This window comes from Alligator sinensis, unplaced genomic scaffold (genome assembly GCF_000455745.1).
Source record: "Alligator sinensis unplaced genomic scaffold, ASM45574v1 scaffold1226_1, whole genome shotgun sequence".
NCBI classification, from domain to species: domain Eukaryota; kingdom Metazoa; phylum Chordata; order Crocodylia; family Alligatoridae; genus Alligator; species Alligator sinensis.
Window position 1 is genome coordinate 1,120,507 of NW_005842447.1, and position 25,510 is coordinate 1,146,016.

General features: G+C 46.1%; 1 protein-coding gene across 1 annotated transcript in view; it reads left to right on the top strand.

Moving 5' to 3' along the window:
• The window catches only part of LOC102383723 (kalirin), a gene marked incomplete at its 5' end in the record, with an annotated part of 326,357 nt that overhangs the window by 145,979 nt on the left and 154,868 nt on the right, over nucleotides 1-25,510 (top strand). The window contains one exon of the mRNA XM_025212146.1: nucleotides 6,431-6,661. Coding sequence (XP_025067931.1) covers nucleotides 6,431-6,661 — 231 coding nt within the window. The remainder of the gene's footprint in view (nucleotides 1-6,430; nucleotides 6,662-25,510) is intronic.

The following is a 25,510-nucleotide window of genomic DNA, read 5'->3' on the forward strand; positions in this document are numbered from 1 at the left end:
AATTACATTTAAACAAAGACGCCAAAGCAAAGGTTAACAACTCTACCCCAAACTCATCCCACTGTGCTTAGTGTATTTTTTATGGCCTTGTACAATGAGGCGTAAGAGAGCAGGATTGTTTACCCAGTGTGCTGGGCCCTCACACACCATAGTCAAGTTGTGCAGATAACATGGCACAATGTAGATACTTAGTCTATGGATGGAAGGACAAATTATACTGAGATTAAAAGGTGAGGTGGAGGCTTACCACACACCAGTTGTTCTGCAGTAGCTGCCTAGTGCGTCCGTTCTGTTTTGGGGTAAGTAAAGGCTAGACCTGTTCCAGTTAGGGGTAGGCTGCCCCAATTTACCTTTCACTGACAGTGGCATAGGAACAGATACACAACACTGTTACCGCAGAACAGCTGACACACATTTAGTTCCTGTCCCTTTTAATGAGGTCTAATTTGTCCATGCCTTCTGTAGAGCCATCTTATTTCTTTTTCAAAGCACCCCAAGGCGCTTTGTTGATCAGGCATTTGCATTAGAGAGGGTATGTTGCACTGATTACGGGACCCTATTGACAGCCCCTGCTCAGACACTGAATCTTGTAGAGAGCTGCAGGAGCGGCAGACTGAATAAAGAAGCAGAGAAAACCCTGATGACTTTCTGAGGAAACCAGAAGTTATTATGAGCTCTGCCTACCCAGCTGAGGCTTACCCTTGTTTCTAAATCTAGTCTTATATGACTTTTTTTTTTTTTCATAAAATGTTATTTCTTAACATTAGATTGAAATGAGAAGAAAAAAAAAAAGACCTGAGAGAATGATTAGAACCAGGCTTTTGTCCATTACTCACTTGGCCATAACCTTCTTGAAACACAAATGCATCTTAAACACACAATTAAATGCAACCTTTAAAAACGGTGTATTATTTATAGAGAAGTTTCCTCAGAGCTCGCTATAACTGATCAAACACAGTGTGGTCTAGATAATTATTATTTTCCTAATAGGTTTTTAGAAATGAGGCAGAGTATTGCCAGAAAGATATAGCGTGGTATATTACCCCTGAATATGTTTAGCATGTGTTGATGGCCACATGGGCTGTGTCCAGATGAGCATGGACGTTTGCTTCCCCGGGGACAAGTAGCGGTGGTACATCTTGGGCTGCCGCTACTTGTCCTCGGGGAACACCTGTGCTACACGTGCTTTGACACATGGCAAGCTACCATGGGTGGGGTTGGGGAGGCTGGGACCAGCACTGGCCTGGCCCCAGCAGCCTTACCTGGAGTCCTCCTGGGGCTGCAGCGGTGGCAATTCTGCCACATGGAGCCTGGCCAGCAGCCAGCGTGTGGCTTTGTGCGGCCTGGCTCCACTTTTGAGCGGCATGCTCTGCCTGTGCATACACTGCTCAACTTTTTTCTTCCCTAAGGGTTTTTTGACCCCTAGATATCAAAAAGACCGGCAGGGAAAAAAAAGTGGAGCAGCGCATGCACAGACAGCATGCCCTTGCAGCATGGACAACATCTAAATGTGTGGTATGTGACACCACAGACATGTTTGCAGCACCACATACCGCATGGCCATGCTCGTCTGGGCACAGCCATGATGAGTTAAAAAGGTTGGATTGGAGTTCAGGAGACCCATCTCCCATCCATATCCTCTAGATCAGGGCTGTTCAGGTCGTGGCCACCATGGGCTAATTTACCACCTGCAGGCTCTGCCCAGCTGCCTGTCTCCCACCAGCTGCTACTATTGGGGTCTCCAGACTCTCCCTCTCTTCTCCAGCTTCTGCTTCGTGCCCCCACCCTAGGTGGGGTGGAGCAGTGCCACCCACGGGGGAGTCCGGACAGCCAGCATGGCAGGGGCATGTGCCCCCCATACATTCAGATGTTGAGCAGTCCTGCTCTAGGCAAAGCTTCCTGCTCATACACTGTAATATTGTCTCCTCCCTCCTAGAAGGGTTGAGTGCTGGATGACTACACAGTATGAGGACTGTAGCCTGGTGCCTTCTTTCTTTTTCCCTTACACTAACACTGACTTGAGCTTTCCTTGGATCCAGGTGCAAATCAGGTGACCATTGTGCCCAAGGAATATTCATGTATATTGGAAGGTGGGTTGTCAGTTTATGGAGAGGGATCCCATTGCAGCTCACTGGTTCCTAATGGTCTATTCTGGAAGTTTTATCTTGTGCTGCTTATATAAGACCTCTCCTACCATCAGGAAATCTGGTGCAGCCTGGCCTCCGACAGGTCTGCTACCACTTTTATTCTGGGTGGGGCAACTCTAGCGGAGGAGTTGGTGGAAGTGGGTGATGGAGATGATACAGAATTATATATAGTGTCTTGGTTGTCTTTATGCTGGCTGGAGATTCCCCCCTTTTGCAGGGATTTCTCTGGCTAGTGTGAATTCATATTTCAGTGGGCATTCTGTCTCCGGATATCCTGGAGATACCCCTTCCTGTTCAGCAAGTTGCTCTACTACTTTTGATGGTCGTTGCAGTTGTGGGGAATAAGAAATGAATGAGAATACAGGGCTCTGGAGTCAGCCCTGAGCTGCCTGGCTGACTACAGCATCTTGCTGAATGTGATTGCACTAGGCTTGCTTTGCTGTTTGTCCCCCGAGGCACAATGCATCTGCCGTGCAGACCATTCCCTTACTTAACTCAGCTGTATCCGCCAATCTGCTGTTCTGTCACAGATGGGACCTTTAATCTAGTCGCTCGCTAGGCCTTTGACATCGTGCTGACCCAATCTGTAGTGGACGTGCAGGTTTTCAATTACTTTCCAGTTGTATAAACAGCGCACAGGGAAATGATCCTGTTACAGTAACACCTACCTGCAGCGTCTGAGAACAGGACTGTCGTGCCCGAAGCAAGGAAACAAGGATCCCGAATCAGTTCATTTTTACATATATCCGGTACTCATTTAGAGCCAATAGTGGATAAGAGTTATGCCGTGCCACGTACAAATTCTACGCAGCTCTTAAAAATGTGATGTAAAGGTGAGAGGGATGCACATGCTTTTTTCTGGCTTGCTACATTCATGAGATTTACCCGTCATGCTCCATTGTATTTTTTGGGGCCTGGCGACATTAAAAATGTTTGGACGCTTATCTTGCTGGGATCTCTTGACCCCAGCTGACTTCCTGCCCCTGGGGTGGGGGGCTGGACTCGATGATCTTCCAGGGTCTCTTCCAGCCCTAACGTCTATGAAATCTGTAATGTCCATGAATCTATGAAAAGTTGTGACAGAACCTGCTCAGCTGTGATATTAATGCCTCTGTCTTTGAACCATCCTTGAAAAATGCAAAACTTCCACTTGAAAGGAAATTCAGTGACTTCTTTGTCAGTCTTAAGTGGGGGGGGGGGGGGGGGGGGGAGCCCGGCGGCATAGCAGCCAGCTAAACAGGCTTGTGAGCCTATTTATCTTTTAAAGATCCACTCATTAGTGAACTTTTAGAACGGAGATAGCTTGTGTCCAGTGATGGGAGATGCTGTGGCATTTGAAAAAGAAATCTCTTCCAAGCAAGAGCTGCTTCAACCGAAGGCAGTTTGCCAAGTCAGAAGATATGAAGGACTGGGAAGGCACCTGTGATCCTTTTACTTATCACAAGCACATCTTTTTTTTTAATTAGTTTGCTACTGACAGTAATGTAACTAGGGTAGGGAGAGGGGGCACCAACTTAGAGAGGCCTCCCCCTCCAGGGTCGTTTCCACAGCAGGGACAGCCCTGCGCAGTCCAGCCATAGGGAGCTGGGCAGGTGCAGCCCTGTGCCCCGTGGAGATCTGAGTGAGGCAAGTGGGACGTGCCCCCCTTTGCTGCAGGATGTGCAGCCCAGAAGCATGTCTGGCAGGAAGAGGGGGGGCAAAGAGGGCACCAGGAATGACCCCATGGAGTCTGTGCCAGCCGGGCTGCTGCACCAACCTGCAGTGAGCCTGATCCTCAGTGGCCGCAGCCAAACTCAGAAGAGCTGTAGCAGCTGCTGCCCGAGCACACAAGCAGGGGCAGGTAACCTTCCCCCTCCCTTCCCTCTCTTCTGCTCTCCATTGATCAGTATTATTGCCACCCTTGGTGCCCAACCTTGGTCCTGGGCACCATGATATCTTGCTACGCCTTGGGCTATTGGTTATGTGTTTGCCCAGGGTTAATTGCAGCAGGAGGGGACAGACACGTAAAGTGAGTCTGTACCACGTCCCTGGCGTGTCACAACGAGGAGTCTCTTGAGCTTGCCTCGCCCAGTCACTCCCCCTTACACAGGCCAAGCCCAGAAATGCAGTAGGAAACCAGACTTTTGTCGGTGGCTGCTCTTGAAACCTCAGTCTCTGGTGTTTGTGAGAGGGATTCCCATGGTGGGGCTGTAAGCGGGTTACCTCACTTGCTAGCTTCTAGCTTTGCTCTCTAAGGAACTCCTAAAGTCCTCTCAAATAACACAGTCTTCATACAACAAACAAGCCAACAAATTAATAAAGCCAAAACCCTTCTGCTTTGTCCCAGGCACTCAAGGAGGAGCCCTTTGGCTCTGGCTCCCAGAGCAGTAGCCTGGCCCCCTTCTTGTAGCAAGCATATATGTGCACAACTTGCTTCCTCCTTTCCTGCTTACTCTTATGGGAGCTTTTTAAAGCTTCCAAACGCCCTGCAGCTGGCGCCCAACACGACTGACCGTTCCCTCTTGAAGAAACACTGTTACAGGGACATCGAAGCTTGAAGGGGATGAGGGTATACCTGCGGGTTTACCTGTGCCCCGACAGGGGTGGGGAACTGTCTGGCTAGTCCCGGTGCAGAAAGACCTCAGCGAGTAATCACAGCACCTCAAACAAAGACCGTTGGAGCAGATACAAACCTGAGTTTATGAATCTCAGACGAATGTGAATCAGTGACTGCGGTGCAATCCAATACTGGGAGAGCCTGAATCCTAGCTAAGCTTTTAGGTAAGACAGGTGCACATAGGCTGTAGTTTTAGAAACCCTTATCTTGCTATACTTTGGTCTTAACACGATTAAGTCATGTTGTGTAGTGAAAAGGCTGTTCGTATCCCAGATACAGTTCTTCAAGATGTATCTTGCAGAGCAGCTGAATCACATTGGGCACACTGAGCAATCACAGTTAGTAGGCAGGGTGTCTGTTCCCCAAGACTCCTTGTCCACGTGGGATTGCAGCATTCTGTCCTAGGACAGGGGAAAACAAGAGGTAAAGCCCCCGTTGGGGACAGAGTTGGAGAATCTGAGTGGGGCTAACACTGCAGCTAGCCAGGAGTCCTAACAGGTGTCCAGGGAAATTCTCCAGAGTAAAACACACCCAGCAATATTGTCATGCCATGCTTCCATGACATGTCAAAGTGAACCGAGCAAGTATCGTATTTGATAGAGTGCTCTGACAGAAGATGCAGAACAGGTTCTTGAGGCCTCGCAGTTAGCCCTGATTCTGCTGGTGTTAATCAGGCCTGGATCCTCTCCAGGTGTAAAGCAGAATCAGACCAGTTGTGAAGCCTACAACAGCAGCATAGAGGGAGCTCAGTGAGTGGAAGGAGTTAGCTTCTGGTTAGGGGGCAGGTTCCAAGTATGGTTATGGCCCCTAATTCGCAAGGCCGCTCAAAAGATCCCAACACTCACGTCTGTTAAATTCAAGGGGAATGTTCAGTTATAGTTTGCATTTTATGGCTCTAGTTTTTAGTGAGTTTCTGAACAGAATAAATACTTCGGGTACACTTTTTTGCATGCACAAAGCCTTTTGACATGTATAAAATATCTTCTAGCATGTACAAACACACCAGTGGTTTTGCTCTCAACATTTGCACGTGTGTTTCCCAGGACAATTGAAAAGGTAGATCTATAGCTGTCTCTGAATTGTTCCTGGAAGGAAAAAGACACACTGCCATATTCTATTTTATTTTTTTGTCCATCTTACTGAATGAGAGAGAACACGAATTTCACCTTTTGGAATTTGCATTCATGATTTAAAAGGTCACCAGAATGGGCTTTCCTTTATCATATAGAATATAAATGTCTTAGTCATCCCTGCAGTTTAGAAAGTGCCACCTCCTCACCAGAATATGTCTCCTGCCTCTAAATGCTACTCATCATACACCAGCACATGGCGGTGAATTTTTCAGAGGCCAAACATCAGTGCAGGGTGTTGTGCTGATCTAGGCATCTGCATCCTTATATAACCCCAGTGCTCCAGTGCTTGAGCTCCTGCTGAGAAGTACTGTAGGCCCACTCCTGAAAGTAGGCCAAGTGATGCATGCTTAAGTAAAAATCAAATGGAAATTGTTTAAAGTCTCTCTCTTCCTTTTCACTCTAATAGAAATGCAGTCCCTGCATTGGGACTAGCTGGGTGGGGGAAGGAAGAATCAGCTAGATGAGGTTATTCATGCTACAGCTGTCAGGTGTTAAAGTCAGTCTTATCAGCACCAGTGAAGTGGCCCCCTTGAGACTCATTCTTTATCTTTCAGGTAAGCCAAGATGGGAAGGCCTTGCTGGATGTCCTGCAGCGTCCCCTGAGCCCTGGAAACTCTGAATCCCTCACTGCCACAGCAAACTATTCCAAAGCAGTCCACCAGGTTTTGGATGTGGTACATGAAGTCTTGCATCACCAGCGGCGCCTAGAAAGCATCTGGCAGCACAGAAAGGTCCGGTTGCATCAAAGGCTGCAGCTCTGTGTTTTCCAGCAGGATGTTCAACAGGTAACATCATCCATGAGAGCTGAGCAATGAAATTTGGAAGGGTTAATGCAGTTAGACTAGGTTTCTTTGGTTAAGTAAAGACACTAAAAAAGCTGCATTGATTCAGTTGTCACAGATTAGTCTAAACTGCGTAGATTGAACCAATAGGCAAATGAACAGACATTCACTTTTGTTACTGGAAATGCAGCCACATGCCTGCAGTGGCCCAGGCCAGAAGCACGACTCCCTGCTTAGCTGGACCAGACAGCTTGGGCCAAGGCTAGCCTGCCCACCCTGCAAGGGAGGGTTTGCAGGGGAGGGGCAAAGTATCCTGGGATGCTAGGAGACTGTGAGTTAACTTGAATCTGGAGGGGATGTGGGACAGAAGTTCACAAAACAGCTTTAACCTAAATCAGTGAAGTCTGATACTACATCCATCCAGGTTTATCTTAAACTGGTTTGGGCCATTTTGAAAGCAGTTTATATGCACTGAACTTCTTTTGTGTTACAGATTTGAACTCATTTTTGATCACTTATACTGGTTTACATGTAATTTTTATCCCTACCCATTGTAACCGTTAAGGTCATTTGCTCTGTGGGATATCATACAATCATCATTTGTTATATATGCTTGATATGCAAGACAACCCAACAGCATCATTTCATATTTTGCAACTAACTCTCATAGAGCTCTTCCTGGAGGATACCTGGAGGATAACCTATAACAGAAACCCTTGTAATTTTTGGAGGTTAATGTCTTTTGCAGGTTGGCAGGTCTGTATCAGAACTATTCTATGCAGTTGGACTAGATGACCTCCTGTGGTTCCTTGCAAGTCTAATTTTCTATGATTATGTGTAACAATTGCTCAAGTTCCTTAAAGCAACTTCACTTGCATGATATTCCAGTAAGTGTCTACTGCACGATCATGACCCTTATAAGCTGTAAAATCCTTACTGTCCTTACATCATTAGATATGCACTGCGAAGTCCATTTTATTGCACGCAGGTAAATGCACAGACTTCAAAGCATTATGCTGAGGTAACATCAAAGTTAAACACTCAACTAACCAGTTAGTTAAATATTCAAGTTACTATAGTAACCTTAAACTGCTCATATTTCAATGATTGTGCCACATACCAAGGGGGTTTTGTGAGCCTGATAACCTAAGTAAGCCTAGCCTAAATAAATGCAATCAATACCTTTTTCTGATACTGATTTTGGGCCAAATTCTCCCTCCCTTACCTTGGTGAACAGTCCTGCTCAGATAAACGGGATGCCCAGGAACTTGAGGCATTGGCTTGCTACTTAAATGAGTGGGGGCATGTAGCCCCCTCCTGTTCAAGGCAATGGGGAACTTTGTTGTTTCAGTGACAGCCGGTCCAGGGCCTTTAGCATGTATTATAACTCATCCATTAGTGAAAAATGAATTTAATGTGAGAAGGATTTCTTCTTAGAAGTGCCACTGCAGAGTGCTGTAGTGGTCCATTGGCAGCGATCTTTACAAATTTTCGCTATAATGGGTAGCTATTATCTGGCAAGCAGCAACTTAATGACAGATGAGTTTCTGCCTTGGCACACGCTTGCTCCTGGAGGCATTTTTTTTATAAACCAGGGTGGAAGAGATGAATAATTTTGTGTGCTAAACAGCTGTGGTTTTTTTAAATAAATGCATCATAACTCAGCAAATGAAATTGCCATCGAGACAGACTTCCAAATGTCACGTGCAAAAAAAATCTGATGGCTGGGTGTGCTGTGAAGACAGAATTGCTGACCATCTCCCATCTCTACTTATCTTGCTTGGCTCAAGCACATCCTCTTATGGTTATTTTTCAAATTTGCATCAGTGGGCACGGAAAGCTGTCCCATTCTTTGCTGCCACTAATAGCCACTGTTCTTATTTGATGCCCTGTCACAATTTGGTGTCCCTCACCTTTCACCACCTCCACTTACCCACCCCCTGGGTAGCAAATTCAGATGGATAGCGGTCTCTTGGATCAGAATTTGCCACCTTTCCCAGCCCCTGCTCCAGGGATGAATGGGATACGGTGAAGGAGAATTCATCAGCATTAATCAGGATTCGTTGCCTCTAGATGGGCAGGAGGGAGGGCTGGCAGTCCTGACACAGGGAGTCTGCTCCAGTCTCTACTCAAAAACAAGCACATTCTGGCAGCAGGTGGTCTCCTTGTTTCACTTTCCTTCCCATCTCCTTCCCCCCAGCACTGGTCAAGGTTTAACACATTCTGACAGATGCTGATTCTTCTGTCAGGGTTTACTGCTGTTCAACTTCCCATCCCTTGGTCCAGAGATTAGAAAGGCTGATGGAGGGTGGTCACCCTGTCAAAAGCTGCTGCCTTTCCCCACCTCCTTTTTGCTGGCAATGTCACTTTGGAATTGAATTCATATTAACTCTGCCCCAAGGGCCTGACAGTAGCCCTCCGGGAGCAGCTTGCAGCTGTAAAAAATGGGCATGAAGAGACGGCGCCCTCAATTCTGTTGCCTCCCGGAGATGCGCCGCCCTAGCAGAGCTGCTGCTTTTCTTGCAGCTGAATGCACCATTGTCTGTTGCTGCAGGCAGTGGCAGTCGATGGCTCTTGGTCCTCGGGGCACAGCTGCAGTAGCGGGGTGCAAGAGTGCCCACTAGGTTTAGGCGCAGAGCACACACCTTACCCATTACACTTCTGTACAGAGGTATTGAATAGTCAGAGCTGACTAGCAGGGTCAGGTTTGTGATACAAGAAGAGGTGCCTGCAAACCTTAAGGGATCAGTTGTGGGCTGAGATGTATAGGCTGGCAACACAGGTGTGCAAGGCTTTCCTCATGTCATAGGAATTGTGAGGAGTCTGAGAGGATGCAGAACCTGTGTCTCCAGGGGGCAAGGCAAGGCATTTTGCTAGCTGTGTGGTTTACATGAAGTATTCTCAGTTTTGGAGCATGGGCCAGGTGTAGACATCCGTTTGCCATACCTGACCTGTAGCCAAAAGAAAGCATTAGACTATGTTATACAGTGCTCATGTGCTCTATAGCCCCTGTGAAGACATGAACAACTGGCAATTTGGGATATCATTCAAAGAACAGGGCCCGTAGGTTCATGGTCTTTGTTGTTTTATTTAATTTGGTGTCTGCTTGAATTGTACCAAACGTGCTTTTTTTCGTGTGTTTTAATTTCCCCCGAACGGGAAGCTCCCAGGCCCCTGCTGTCCCGTTAAATCGATTAATATAACTCTAACTCTTGCTAATATACATAAGAGATTTAGCAAAAAATACAGTAGACATTTGCCTTAGGAAGGAAATTTTAATAAGATAGAACAGGCCCCTGAGTGGCTATGGGGGTAGTTAGCTCTGCACATAAAAGGTCCTGTGAAAAAGCAGATGCATACAAGGGAAAGCTACGCTGATCTAGGGACTTGGCTACATGACACATTAACACTGGTGTAATCAGTCTTTTCACCAATATAAAGTTGGGGTTGAATTACCCTAGGAAAAACAGGGGTCAAGCTACACAGTTACATGTTATACCAGCATAAGTGCTGTGTATCTGTATTTATCTTGAGACGGGTGTTTGTTCAATGCAAACGGGCTGTTCCCAACTCCCCCTCTACTCACAAGGCTGTATAAGGTCTACTGTGAACAGACACCATGAAATCGCTGCTTGTCTGTCCCCTCTGCATCCCCATATCATTTACATCCACCTTTCAAACCAAAGGAAGTTACACTGGTGTAACTGTGCCACGTGTCCACATCCTAAACTGAGGGGCAAGTTTAAACTGATAGGCTGGTAGTTATACCTGTAAAGCTTCAGGTCTTGTTGTTTCAGCATCTGCTTACCTTTTCTGGTTGAGCTTGTGGTGCTTGGGAATCAGAAAGGCAGGGCTGTCCAACTTCAAAGCGGCCGTGTATCCCATGGGTCACATACTTGGTGGGACAGCACTAGCAGAGGTCATGGTTCCTTGGGCTCCGTGCCTGGCGTGTGCACACAGAAGGGTGTTTTCCTTTGCACTGCACAGCACATATACAAGGAAGCATTTCACATGCATATAGGCACGGCACCCACCTCTCCTTCAGCTCCCTGCGGGCTTCCCTGTGACACCGCACCACATGGGCTCTCTGGGCTCCCAGTATCATGGGCTGTGCCATGCTGGACTGTCCCATCCCCTACGGTGGGGGCATGCAGAAGCTGGGGGCAGGGGTGGCCCCAAGACCCCAGCTGCTGCTGCAGATGGAGAAACAGGGCCATTGATGACTGGGTAGGAGCCTGGAGACCACATGTTAATCACTCACAAACTGCATGTACCCCATAGGGCATCAATTGGTGTAAGGTGAACTGGAAAAAAATCATTCTTTTGCTGGAACGAGAGTGTCCACAAGGGGTATTTACAGTATAATTATAGCTGTAACTAGTCAGAAGAATCCTAAGGTGCTAGACTAGTAAAAGAGACAAAACAGGGGTTAAAAATGGTAGCCAGGATATCAGCCTCGCAGTCGTGGTTAGAGAAGGTAAAGTTATTATAATGAAAATAAGAACTGTCATTTTGAAAGAAATACTCTAGATTTCAAAATCTCCATAAGAAAACAGGAACGGCTATACAAGGAAATGCTGTGCTTTGGAATTGCTTAGCTACTGGCATCGGTTATTTTCCATGATTATGTACCCGTTAAAATCATACATTAGGTAGCACAATGACACCCAGCGATATGTGAAGCAAAGTAAACGATGGTGTACCAAGGATGGCGAGTCATTAAAAATGCTACTTTTAAAATAAATAAATAAAATTAATGGGGTGGAACTCAATTTGCAGTCGAGCACAGGAAATGGTATAGGGGGGAGATGACACCATTTGTGAGCTGCTCTTAGGCTATCTGCAGATAAGCTACATGTACATAAACTATCAAGGAAGACTCTTGACCCTTAACCCCCAAATATGTATGATCATTATGAAAAATCTTAGCATGGTAAGCATGGAAAATGATCCGCTGAATCGAGTCCTCTTTTAGCAGATCACAGGATAATTTCGGAGCGGGAAGAGCTGCCTGATCAAATCCTTTTTACGCAGCCATCACCACATACACTACATTTGCCCCACTGCATGTGGCTCACCCCATTTTCCCCCTGAGCCTGCCCTGAGGTTTCCCCCTCTGTGACTTTCTGGTAACATATCTACCGTTTTCATAACCCCAGCTCTTCTGTCCCCCCCTTTCCATTGCTTCAATTTATTTGCTCCTCCTGAGGGGACAGTTTGGCTCCCTGCACACAACCCTCCCCTACTATTTGCCCCCTCTGCTACCCTTATGTCCCTATTAATAACAAGAAGCTGCTTATAATAGCAAAAGAGGGCAGAACCAGGGTGCAGATAACTTGGATGTTACCAAGCACTACCCCTCCCACCCCTCGAGAGCAAAGCAGCAGAAGAGGAACGGAGTATAACACAATTTTCACCCCGTGCTCCTTTTCTTGTCAGTAGGAATTGCTTGTCGGTCTGAATTCTGTTGCTAGCACTTCATAAAACTAATTGAAGTGAATATCTGGAGACTGAAACAACATGGTGAATGTAGAAAGAAGTCAGGAGCCCATCAAATCTGTTATCTAACTGATCTGCGCATGGTGCTTCGAACTTGCAGCTCAGTGTTTTCAGACACATTGGTGGCAGGCTGCCCTCACAGATGGCTGTGTGTGTGGACAGATGAAACAGTTAGATGGTTTTAAAAGGGTAAGGACCTTTTAAACTAGAATGTTTTTTTCCATCTCATTCAAGGATGAATTATTGCAGTTTGGCTTCATTTACCAGGTGAGGAGCAGGTAGATGAAACATCGGCTGATGTGCTTCCAACTTCCAAACAATATGTAAGTCTGCTTCTGAGAGACCGGCAGTTCAATAGGAGGAGACAAATATACTGGATCTGCTGACAGAATTTCCTTTGATTATTTTTTATGAAGACCTAGGCTGGCCTGAGTCAACTATGATCGCTCTGGGCTAAAAGATGGAGTCATGCCTCTCATGGCCGAGGAAGACCAAGCAGAATGGCTTTGATTAAGCAGTTGCTTAGGAAGCCATGACTTGATGTTAGTCGCTTGGCTAGTCATGGCTTTGTCTTAAACTCGTGCTGTCTGAAGAAGGCTATTGGGAAGGCCAAGCTAGGGCAGCACCTGGTCTTTCACTTCGTGGATCTGTCTCATACTGATTTCCTGCCCAGATGTATTATGATTAAGAAGATCGTTTCCATTTCTTCGAGTGAGTATCTGTCTCTGGTGCTGGCCAAATCTTAATTTCCTTGCATTCAATACCAACCATTGATGTGGCAAAGCATGATGTTCTTTTGGGAAAGGAGGAAGTATTATCAAGTGCTCGGACTTCAGATTTGACTGATCGCAGAAGGAGGTCTTGTCCAAATCTGCATCTCTTTCAAGAAGCATGAGGTGCAACCGGTACCTTCGCTGCCTGCTTCTGAACAACACCTGAAGGCACTGGAGACGCTGTATAATGTATGGTGTTTCCAAACGAGTGCTATAGTGTCTGAATTTATGATCCATTATTCTCAGCTTTCACACGTAATAAGCTGATGTCCACTTGATCCTGTCAGCAGGATCCATCCACTACTGTGTTACACTGATCCCTTCAGGGAGCTTTCTGGCACCACTCCTGTAGCTTTCTATATTTCTTGCACTGTGTTTCAAAGACAGAACAAATTAAGCTAGCCATCCCCTTTTTATGTCTTCCCATACAAAAGCACCCGCACCAGACCTCGTAAACCAAGCAAGATTTATTTGCAAACAGTAACTAAGGGAGAGGAACAGTGTAATCAAGTCAAGTTCATATTTACTGCCGTGTGACTTCAGCTGTGACACAGTGTTAAAGATGCATCATGTGAAATATGTGCCGCACAAGCAGATCTAGTCCTACCATTGATGGATCAGCAATTGAAACATTTAAATTCAAAGCATCACAAAGGATTTTCACAGCTCCTCCAGTCAGTTTATCGGGGAATGAGTTATGCTTAATGTTTATCACTTCCCAGCCTAAATCTTAATACAATAATTGCTGAGTCTTCTCTGTTTCATATTAATAACTGTAAGTGACTGGTGCTATCTGGAGTTTCTTTTATCTGGTCATAAATAAATGCTCTAATTCTGGAGTCATGGTCCAAAAAAACACAGAAGAAAGAGGAACCAACGCTGGTTAAACTGTTAGACAAGTTCCCGCTTTGGGGGATTAAGAAGATGGAAAACATTCTCCCATTCTTCAGAATTTAGTGATAGATGCCTTGCTTTCAATAATCTGAGCCTTCCCGCAGGTAATTAGTTCTCAGTCTTCTGCACACAGTTAACAGCATGGCATGCGTGTCTCATCACAGGTCAGAGAGAGCATGGAGCACAACTTTTCCTGCAGAACTTTAGGGAGTTGACTTAACACAGTGCGTCTGCATTTATAAACCCACGTGAAGTCTCCAGTCGTCCCTAATAGCTTCTTACTTAGTGCATCGCATTTGTTTGTCTGTCATGAATCAAGTAGCCTCTCGGTTTTCTGAAGCTGAGGACCGTAAATCTGTTGTAAAAGGATCTACGTTGTTGTTGTTTCCATCCTGCTCGGCCATAGTCCATGAAATACAGCATCTTAGCAGCTGCTTCATGATAGCAAGTTTGCATTCCATTCCACTTGTTCCTGGCACCTCTTCAGGCAGTATGAGTACTAGTCTAGACAAGAAAGAAAGGGGATGTGTAGCTTTCACTCTGTTTGGAGGTGAAGGACTGACAAGATGAGTCCAGTAACTAATGCAGGCGTTCCTTTAGAAATAAATAGGACTCAACCACTTGAGTGCAGGGTATATTTATTATGATCAGCGCTGCTACAAGGGATGCCGAGTGAATTAATTGGATCATTTAAATAAAGTGTGTTATCTACTCATTTACTCATTTTACATGCAAACTGGAGCTCATTTTGCTAGTTTATGATCTATCATTCTTCACTTTGAATCTTTCATCGTACGTGCAAAGGCAGAGCTAGTATTTGAGAGCATCCTAAGGAGTGTGAACATTCTTATAGGGCCTGAATCCCAGAGAACCGGAGGGCATTCGGGTCCTGTTGACATCAGAGGAGGTCTTCAGCACTTTGCAATACTGGTCCCCCAGTGAGCATGTGGATGTAGAAGCCAGATTAAATCAGTATGTCTAGGGACAGACATGACACACAAACCAGTTTAAGTCATCATAAAATGGTTTAAACCTGTAATAGATCAGAAGTTCAGTGCACATAAACCAGTTTCAAAATGGTTGAAATTGGTTTACGATAAACCTGGCTGAATTCAGACTAGACATCAGGAGGCGCTACTTCACAGTCAGGGCGGCTAGGATCTGGAACCAACTTCCAAGGGAAGTGGTGCTGGCTCCTACCCTGGGGGTCTTTAAGAGGAGGCTGGATGAACACCTTACTGGGGTCGTTTTACCCCAGTACTCTTTCCTGCCATGGCAGCGGGTCGGACTTCATGATCTGCTCAGGTCCCTTCCGACCCTACCAACTATAAAACTATGAATGTAGTATCAGACTGGACTGATTTGGATCAAACTGGTTTATGCAATGTCTGCCCCAGACCACTTCCTGGTCTAAGTTAAACCAGAGACCCCCAGCATCCCAGAATCTTTGCAGCCCTGAGCTGAGCTGGGCTGGGTTGTCTGCTCTAAAGAGCAGGGCCGGCCCTGCCCCTCTGCTCCCTGGCCAGAGCTCCGGCAGAGAGTACAAGCACAGCAGGGTCTGCCTGGCTCCCCATCCCCCACCCCGCCTCACTGCTTGCTGCTCAAGCAGGGATCCCCCACTCCCTCCCTCCCATCTCCCACAGCCCATACCCTAGCCACATGGACTATAGCCAGCATGAGGTATGCTAGCTAATACTGAGAGGTGTCTGTGCGTGTATGTCTCCAGCTTCACTGGGACAGGCAGACAGAACAGTGTCTGCTTAGGGCTTTTTGGAGCTAATCAACAGGTCAGCTGGTAATGTTCCTCCATTTCTTCCTTGCGAAAAGCTGTTTAAGAAGATCTTGAACTAATGAGAGAGCCCCTTGTTTTCTTGATGGGCTGATAAATGCTGTGTTATCAGCTTCCTGCTGGCTCTCTCACCTGTCAGGTCTGCAGACAGTATGAAGAAGCAGGGAGAGTGAGACTGAAAAGCTCAGTATCGTCAACAGATGCATGCATGGCACACCCCACCTTTGCCTTAGAGTGCTGGCTGGAGGCTGGCAACACTCCCGCCCGTTGAGCAGTGAGCAGGCAAAAGCCTGGGACAGTGCAGGTAGGGTAAGGGTTGAAACCCGTCCAAAATCAGAGCGTTCTGCCAGGGCCTGGCCATGCCCCCCGCCCCCAGCTCAGCATTGTGGAAGGGAAGGGAGGACTGCTCTAGCGCCCCCTGGCTTTCAGCCTCAGCCACTGCAGGCATGTGCCTGCATTTCCTCAGTCCAGAGGGAATGTCTGTGCACTTGCAAACCAATTCAACCTAGGCAGGTTAGACTAAGCTGCAAAGATTGAATTGATTCAGGCTCAGGCTTTTTGAATGTCTGTCCCTAGCCTTAGAGTCAAACCCTCCTATTACCATCCCACAGGGTTTTTAAACTAGCTTCCTGTTCTTGTTGGAAGTATTTTATGCATGTTCCCACTTCCCCACCATATATCCCAAACCTTGCAGGTCTTTGTATACAGCAGAAATGTACCGGTCACTAGGTGCTGCACACATCTCCTGTGAACAACCTTCCATGAGTCAGTAGAGTATCACATAGCTCTAAAGGTGTACAACTGAGAGAGTTTTCTCTCAGTCACGAAGTCTGTGGATTCAGTCTAGTCATGCAATCAAAAGCTGTGAACCATGACCTCAGTACAGGTCAGTTGGAATGATACTTAGCACATCAAATGCTCAGACCCCGGGGAGTACAATGGCTGCCATTAAAAAGTCACAAATTACCATCCCCATTGTGATATAGGAATTTGGCCGTTCATTTTATACTGGACTTTTGCATGTATGGCAAATCTAAAAGATCTAGTCAAGTCCAACTCTTAAGATTTCCCAATCGTGCATATTGTTTGAGCTCCTAGAGAAGTTTTCTGGATCTTTCTTGTCCTGCTTCTGAACTCCATGCATTATAATCACCTCCAGGTCTTGACAAACTCCAGGCAAAACCAGTTCAGCTGACCTGACTTAGAGTTAGCCAAACTTACCAGAATTCAGGTCAGGAAAAGATTATATGCAAAGCTCACCTTTGCTCTTCCCTATCCAGCTATAGCCATGTACAAGCCACTGTGCCAAACTAGAATGACTTTAGTTATAACTTTCACTGGCCACTAATAGCCACAAGGAACCAAACCCATTCCAAGAGCAGTGGTTCTGACCACGCTCCTTTTCTTTTGATTGCACTTCCTTTTCCCTGCTTTATGGGCTGCAAAGAAGGGAATAGTATCAGAGCACCCATGCTGAGCTTGCTCCCATGCTTTAGAGCAATCCCCTGGTACTGGGTTATAGGGCCACATGACATTAGATCCCCTAGCACAAAGCCGTCATTTCATACATGAGTTTTCCATCATTCCCAGGCATTGCCTTTAATTGTGCAAACCTAATGATAAAACTTCAGTGAACGAGTCTCTAGTAGGCATGGGCAAGATGTTCAGGGCTGTGCAAACCACAAAGGGGCAATGTCTTTGGCCCAAGAGCACAGTTTAAGGAGGTGATGTGTTTTTCACTTAGTGCTGATGGTTGCAAGCTAAAAACCTGTTTGCTCCCTCATCAAGCTACAATGCACCTGTCCAATTGAAAAATTTAAATCCTTGACATGCTGGTTTTTGAACACTCTCCTGAATGGCTATTCTAAAGTGCTTGGCTCTGTCTTTCCAGACTAAGTGTTAGACTCACTCCGGCAAGCTCCTGAACACTTGGTGTAAGAATACTTTAGAGGTGTCTGGGGCTGTCAGCTTCAGCAATTAATTGCATTAAATGCTTTACAAGGTACAGGGGGGAAAAGGATTGTTCTGAATGTCTAACCGTGTTCTTTAAATCCAGCTCCATGTTACTGTGCATATTCTGTGCCAGAAGTATTCACAAAAAACCCTATGGTTTTAAATTATTACATTTCCATTTAATGATATTTGCTCAGGAAATTCTTTGTGGCTCATTGGTTAACAATACTCTATCCTGGGTATAATTTGATTTAAAGTCTAATTTGAAATTAGCTAGAAACAACTGTTCTTTCTTCTTCTGCATAGCTGTTAATCCAACCCGATAGTTCTTTGTGCTTTAAAGGGACACTGATTAAAAAATAATAATGATCACTTTCTAATTTTCACATGGGGCAAGACAGAGGGCCAGAGATATCAGATTTCAGGGGTAGGCTTTAGTTTCAAACTGAAGCTTGCTTAGCCTTGATGTAAGACTAGAGCACTTTGATGGTCTCCACAGCTGTCTTTGAGCAAAGAAATCTGAGCCAGTTGGCTTGATCTCTGAACCTCATGAAGCAAGAAGAGAAACTAAGAAAATAATTCCTGTGAGTCCAATAAAGTTCCCTTCTCATTTTGGGCATTCGCTGCCCTTCAGTGTTTTCACTCGGGGAAGCTCTTGTGCTGTGCGCTGAACCGGCAACATGTGGATCCCAGCTGAGAGTTGAGGCTCTTCTTAGAGGGCCCTTTGATACTCTTTTGACTTTACCGTGCTGAAGCTCAGGACCATAAAGATGACAGTGGAAGCCCTTTGCTTAGGCGAGTCAACTACAGCCCTTCTCCTTAGTCCTAGGCTGCAGTGTAAGGGCCAAGTCCCACAGAGTGCTGAATACTCCTTCTCATGACTGGACACCCCAAGCAAATGCTACATATCACTGTTGCTCTGTTTAGCCCTTCTTATGCAGGCTGGTAATGCTATTCCCTTAGGGGATGGGAGAGTATTACTGTACTTGTGACATTTGCATGAAAGTATCACTGAAAATATTGCACATCCTCAGAAAAAAACATGTTGGGGGGTTTTTTTTTCTTATAAGGCACCACTAGCTCTTGTCATGGTAAAGGGAGAAAAAAAGTAGCCAAACCATTACTGATTAAGCCTATAAAAACAGTGGGACTTCAGTAGCGAAGCGAAAGGGAGTTTCCTTCAGCAGGTGCTTTTAAAGAAGATATATTGTCACTGGGGTCAGGGAGAAAATAACCCTCTGTATAAATGTAAAATGCAATACACGAGACTTTTTTTTTCACGGTACCTTTAAGAACTATGTAATAATAAAACTTCAGCCTTGTTTGGGTCCCTTCTGTCCAAGGATCTGATAGTCTTTCTGAAAGGTTGGTATCGGGAGGTTAAATGATTTGCCAAGGTCAGTAAAAGCCTCTTGAACAGAAGGCAGGACTCTGACCTCAGTTCCCTGCTCTGACCACTTCTTCTCCGGTATCATCTCTCGTGGAAAGGACTAGCAGATCTTAGCGGTGTTTTGCAGAAATGAAGTGGGGGGCGATACAGAGAAATCTATTTATGTGTTGGCCACGGATTTCTGTATAGGTCATTGATTTTTACCACCTTCTCTTCTCTTGACCTTTTTTCCCTAAATCTCCCCTCGCTCTTTTTTATCTCTGATGATATCTTCACGATCTTATATGTCACCAAGACTTAATGGAGTTTGTCTAGGACTCTCCCTTCTGCCTGGTCTCAAAAATCCATCTTGCGTGGGGATTTTTTCACATCCATCCTTTTCTTTTTGTTCATGCAGCTAAAACTCTTCTTTAGGACCTGAACATCAGAAGCGGAGTCAGAAGCGGACTGGCCAAGTTCGCCGATGACACCAAACTTTGGGGCAAAGCATCCACACCAGAAGACAGGCGGGTGATCCAGGCTGACCTGGACAGGCTCAGCAAGTGGGCGGACGAGAATCTGATGGTGTTCAACGCCGATAAATGCAAGGTTCTCCACCTTGGGAAAAAAAACCCGCAGCATCCTTATAGGCTCGGCAGTGCTATGTTGGCTAGCACTATGGAAGAAAGAGACTTGGGGGTCATCATTGACCACAAGATGAACGTGAGCCTGCAATGCGATGCGGCGGCTAGTAAAGCGACCAAAACGCTGGCTTGCATCCATAGATGCTTCTCAAGCAAATCCCGGGACGTCATTCTCCCCCTGTACTCGGCCTTAGTGAGGCCGCAGCTGGAGTACTGTGTCCAGTTTTGGGCTCCACAATTCAAAAAGGATGTGGAGAAGCTTGAGAGAGTCCAGAGAAGAGCCACGCGCATGATCAGAGGTCAGGGAAGCAGACCCTACGATGACAGGCTGAGAGCCCTGGGGCTCTTTAGCCTGAAAAAGCGCAGGCTCAGGGGTGATCTGATGGCCACCTACAAGTTTATCAGGGGTGACCACCAGCATCTGGGGGAACGTTTGTTCACCAGAGCGCCCCAAGGGATGACGAGGTCGAATGGTCACAAACTACTTCAAGATCGTTTCAGGCTGGACATAAGGAAGAACTTCTTTACTGTCCGAGCCCCCAAGGTCTGGAACAGCCTGCCACCGGAGGTGGTTCAAGCGCCTTCATTGAACACCTTCAAGATGAAACTGGATGCTTATCTTGCTGGGATCCTATGACCCCAGCCGACTTCCTGCCCTTTGGGCAGGGGGCTGGACTCGATGATCTTCCGAGGTCCCTTCCAGCCCTGATGTCTATGAAATCTATGAAATCTCCAGCCTTAACTGCAGCATTCTCCTTGTTCTTCTTCTCCTCTTTCACCCCTGACACTTGCATTTATCTTCTGGTTACCTAACAATATAGCTGCTACCATCGTCCTTGCTTGTCATGAGTGGTGGCTGGAAACCAGCATTTCCATCCTAGGATGAAATGTTTTTCCTCAGTCAGGAGGATAGGTTGTAGCCGTGGTAGTCTAAGGACATAGGCAGACAAGGTTCTTTGGGTGAATCTGATATCTTTTATTAGACAAACTGAAATAGTTGGAAAAATTCGTCTTTGCTAGCTTTCAGGCTGGGGTTCAGACTCGATGTTCCATTGAGGTTCCTTCTGGCCCTAGCATCTATAAATCTATGAAAAATACCCTTCGTTAGGCAGAGGAAGCATGTGCAGTTGGTGTGTGCTCTTCAAACAGGAAGAAGAATTTAAAAATCTGATATTCTTCATGGAAAGAGACGTCCCCAAATGTCAGCTTCAGGAGAACTAACGGGTTTTTTTGTTTTTCTATGATCCATAGGTTTGCTGATCCCAAGCTGTCCAGCTTTCCAGGCAGCTGGCTCCCTGGCCCAGGGGAACCCCCTACCTAGAAAGACTGGCAGTGCTGCATGAGGATTCAGGCAGCCCAAGGAGTCACATGGCTTCAGATTAACTTGGCTGCCTCTCTTTCCACTCTATAAGAAAGTAATTCTTATAGACGTTTCCAGCATGCTGCACTCCTACCATGACCATCCCTTCCTGCTGCTATCCGTTCAGTACCAATTCTTTTCCTGTTTCACCACTATCAAGATTCTTGTCCTGACAAAGAAGGGTCTTTGTAATGTTGACTCTCCCTGTCCTCATATTATCATGTCTGTTATTGCGCCATCTTCTCACTTTCTGTTCTGCTAGTGATGCCCGCAGAATGTCCTTTTATCTGCCGCTCATCTCTGTCCTTTCTTCACATTGGCTCTTAGGCCTGTACACACCTTCTTAAATCAACCTATAAGGTCAACCAGCCTCTTGTCCTTCAAACTCCTCCTCCAGACCCAATTTTGCTGTGACAGACACCCACAAGAAACCAACAACCAAGTTGCACAGATGTCTGGAAGAGTCAGATTTTTAAAATATTTTTTAAAACCTTTTCTCAGTTGATTTGGAGCCATCCAATGGTGCAATAGCTATTTTTGGAACTCCTGACCTTGGAACGGTTCTTCTTTTCCTCCCTGTTTCGCTTCCTCCGATTGTTTTCACTTTCACTTGTAGCGGCATTTGTTTTAATAGAGTGTCAGTTCTTGGAGGAGGGAAGCATGTCCCTCCGCGCTTGTGCAACACCTGGCACAGTGGAACCCTGACCCTCGCTGGACTCTTTGGATAATATAGAAACACAGCTAATATCCATCACGAAGGCCTTTTCTATAACGGAATGGTTCCTGGGTTTTACTTCTCTGACTCAGGGTTTGCTAACCCCTTTTAGCAGCTGTGTTTTCGTGTTGAGTTTTGTTGAACTGAGATTATAAAACCCTCTGCTTCCAACACTGCTCTAATGTACAGAAATATTGCCTGTGTGAACAGTGCATCCGTCTCTCTAGACAAAACTAGACCATTCGTGACTGTAAGCAGAGGGAATCCTTCCATGCTCGGCAGTGCTGGAGAAGCACACTAGCTTTCAATGCCATGTTTTCAAGCTTAGTTGAGATTTTTTTACAATGCAGCATCTAGCCCAACTTGGCCTGGGCATTCATTAATTAACATTAAACATTTATATTGTGGTAGACAAGGGTCTTTGGGTAAATCTGATGTCTCCTATTAGGCCAACTGAAATAGCTGGAAAAATATTGTAACATCTAGAGGCCAGCAGTCCTTGACTCCATTGTCCTAGGTGCTATAAAAACACACAGTGAATAGATTTTGGAGGGGGAGGTGGAGAAGTGAATATATAGAGTGGAACCCAGATTTTTCTTATCAGAGTGATGAATTCATAGCAGGTGAGCAGACTGAGCGTGAGATACTCAGCTGCTGGCTGTGGCTTTTACGCCAAGAGACACAGATTTTCTAGTCATCTGGACAAATCATCATTCCTGTGTAGCTGAGTGAAGAACTAGTGCTGTGAAACAAAAGCCACAGCAAACCACTGGAGTAGCCTAGCCATTTTATGGATCTATTTTCTATAGCTCTATGTATATCACCCTCTCCCAGCTGGTTTGCAAACCCTCATCATCACAGGGGGGGTTGGAGCCTAACCTTGAGAAGAATCTGGGTTCTCCTGTAATAATAGCAAATACCTCACGCTTGTATCACACTGTCATCAGTAAATCCCAAAGCACTCTACGGACAGAGCATTTTTCTCATTTTAAGGATTTATAAACTGAGGCATAGGGACGTGAGTTGCCTAACGCAACCCAGCAGCTGAGCGGCAGAGCTGAGAATAAAAATGAGGGCTGGATCCCAGTTCAGTGCTATATCAACTAGTCCACAACGCTCCTTCTGAGTGCACCAGGCATGTTTATCCCTGACAGAGTCTCTGAAGCCAACTTCTTTACTGTATGTTTTAAATTTGGTGTTTAATATTTTTGAAAATTTTAACAGGAGATGTTTAAAAATCTGCTTTGCTTCCTTACCTCCCTTTTCAGCCCCAGCCTCTCTCCTATCCACTTTTCCAGCACTGCATGGGACAGAATTTGCATACTGAAAAAGTGCAATAATATGATGTGATAAACCTGCTTTGCCATCCACAAAGAGCCAAGCTTTCAAATCCGCTGATGCCATCCTTCTCCAAAGTGAGACACTGTGCTGAGCAATTATTAGCGATGATGAATTAGGTTGCTAAGTTTTTTGAGCACCTTCTGGTTTAAAATCAAGGCTTCCAATCAACCCCAAATCAGCCTAGTACTTCATGTGTCTCTATTTATTATAGAAGCTGCAAATGCTGTATTTCTCTTGGCCCCATGCCAGACGAGCCTGAAGTTACTAGCGCTGAAATGGAAGGCGTGGCATCAGCTCGCTAATGAAGGAGTCAAAAAGGGATCGTTACAAGGAGATCACAGCGTGCCCTGTGTGATATTAGCTGTACTGAGCAATAGGTTTCTAGTGCTGATTAGCTATTGATGGTGGGATTGTGTTGGTACCAGGCACACACAACAGCACCTGACTGCATGGGAACTGCAGAGACCTTTAGGAGGTCAGATTGGATGATCTAATGGGCTCTTCTGGCCTTAAAATTTATGAATAACAAGCAGGACTGAATTCTTTGGAGGTTTCCCTCTCTCTTCTGGCCAGAGGTAGTAGTAGGCATCTCCATTGCACTGTTTCTCTAGCTGCTTTAGTGAGGCAGGCCTGAGAAGATGAAGGTGGGATATGGAAGGGAAGGCTGGCCACAGCAGCAGACCAAGATCCCTGTTTATTCCCCAAGAATGTGCAAAATGGATTGGTCCCAGGGGCTTCTTGTACATGCCATGGGGGTTTACTTCAGTTTAATTCTCTAAATTGAAGCGGTGGATTTTTATAAACACTGCTTGAGTTTAGGGAGAATATAACCCAAGTAACCCCCTGTGGCATGTATGCAAGGGTTGGGCCCAATCCTTACCTGCCTCTCCGGCGGGAGTCGGGGGTGGGGGGTGCAGGGCGAGCTGCCAGCAGGCCCAGCTTTCCCTGAGCTACAGGGGAGCCGATGCGTCCCTCTGTGGCGGCACCTCCCAGGTGGCACCTGCCCACAGGCACCCAGCCTGGGCAGTCCCGGGGGGCACCGCAGCCACGTAGGGAAGCACCGGGCCCCCGCACAGCTCAGGTAGGCAGGCAGGGTCTGGGGAGGAAAAAAAAAAGATCAGGCTTGCTACTTTTTTTTTGTCTTCAGTGGCTGCCTGCGTGGGCTTCCTGCACACCTGCTGAGCTGCACGGGGCCCAGTGCTTCCCTCCGTGGCTGTTGCACTTTGTTAGGTAGCCAACTAAAACACCTCCGAGGTGCACAATACACTGCCGACAGTGTAAACAGCAACGCCATTAAAGCGGTGCAAAAGGGCATTTAAGCCGCTTTAAAGGCCAATTTTGTGGTGTGTACAAAGGCCCAGGGATTCTGGTGAAAACAGCCTAGCTTAAACACCTCCTGCCTTTCCCCAGTTCAAAAATCAGCCTCCTGTTTCTCCTTATGAGACATAGCTGAAGGCTGAAAGCCTTGTTGGCCTGCAGCAGCGTAGAGAGGTACCTGAGGTTTCCTGAGCCTGCAGTCCTAAATGCTGGGCTAGAGCCTCTGTAAAGCCAGCACTACAGTGCAGATCCATGACAAGCATCTAACAGCAGATAATTTGAAGCCCCATGCAGGGCACAACTGTATCATTACATGCTGATGCAGAACTCATTTTCTATGCCTTGTTTGGAAGGAACGTGCACAAATTTGGTTATTTATAGCTTCTCCACCCACACACAGCTTTCAAAATTTGCCCTATGAGAAGTAAGTTCAACATAAAAAGCTAGCAGACTTTTTGAATCGGGGGCTTATCTTCTTCTTTTTTTTTTTTTTTTTTTTTTTTTACTTAAAAGATTCCTGGGAACATTGGTGGCAATTGGAGACACCAAGGAAGAGACATTTTCTCCCGGTTTGTCTGTCTGCCTATTGTTTTCTTACCTGAAACACTTTTAAAAGGGTGGAGAGTTGCCAGCTTTTCTCAGGTTAGGCATTTAATCAAAAACATGAAAACTAAATGGGATGTATTTTGTGAACAGGCATTTAACCAAGGAGAAAAGTACTAGCCTGTACCAGGGTCATTCATAAATTCGTAGATTCATAGATTGCAAGGGGACCTTGGAAGATCATCAGGTCCAGCCCCCTGCACCAAGCAGGAAAGAGAACTGGGGTCAGGAGACCCCAGTGAGGTGACTGTCCAGTCTTCTCTCGGAGATTTCCAGGGTAGGCGATTGCACCACCTCTGGAGGGAGCTTATTCCACAGTCTGGACTCCCTGACTGTGAAGAAGTTTCTTCTAATGTTGAGCCTGAATTGATCTTCCAGGAGTTTGCACCCCTTGCTCCTGGTTTTCCCCAGGGGTGCCCTGGTGAACACTTGCTCACTGAGTCCTTGATGTACTCCCCTAGTGTAGCGGTTTCTCTTTCCCCCATTTTTAGGGAGATATGTATTCCAGTTCCATCTTTGGCCTAGGCTGGAGCTTGTATTGACTGAGCAGGAGGGCAGTTCAGATATGTGTGAGCTCTGATAGCCTTAGCGCAGA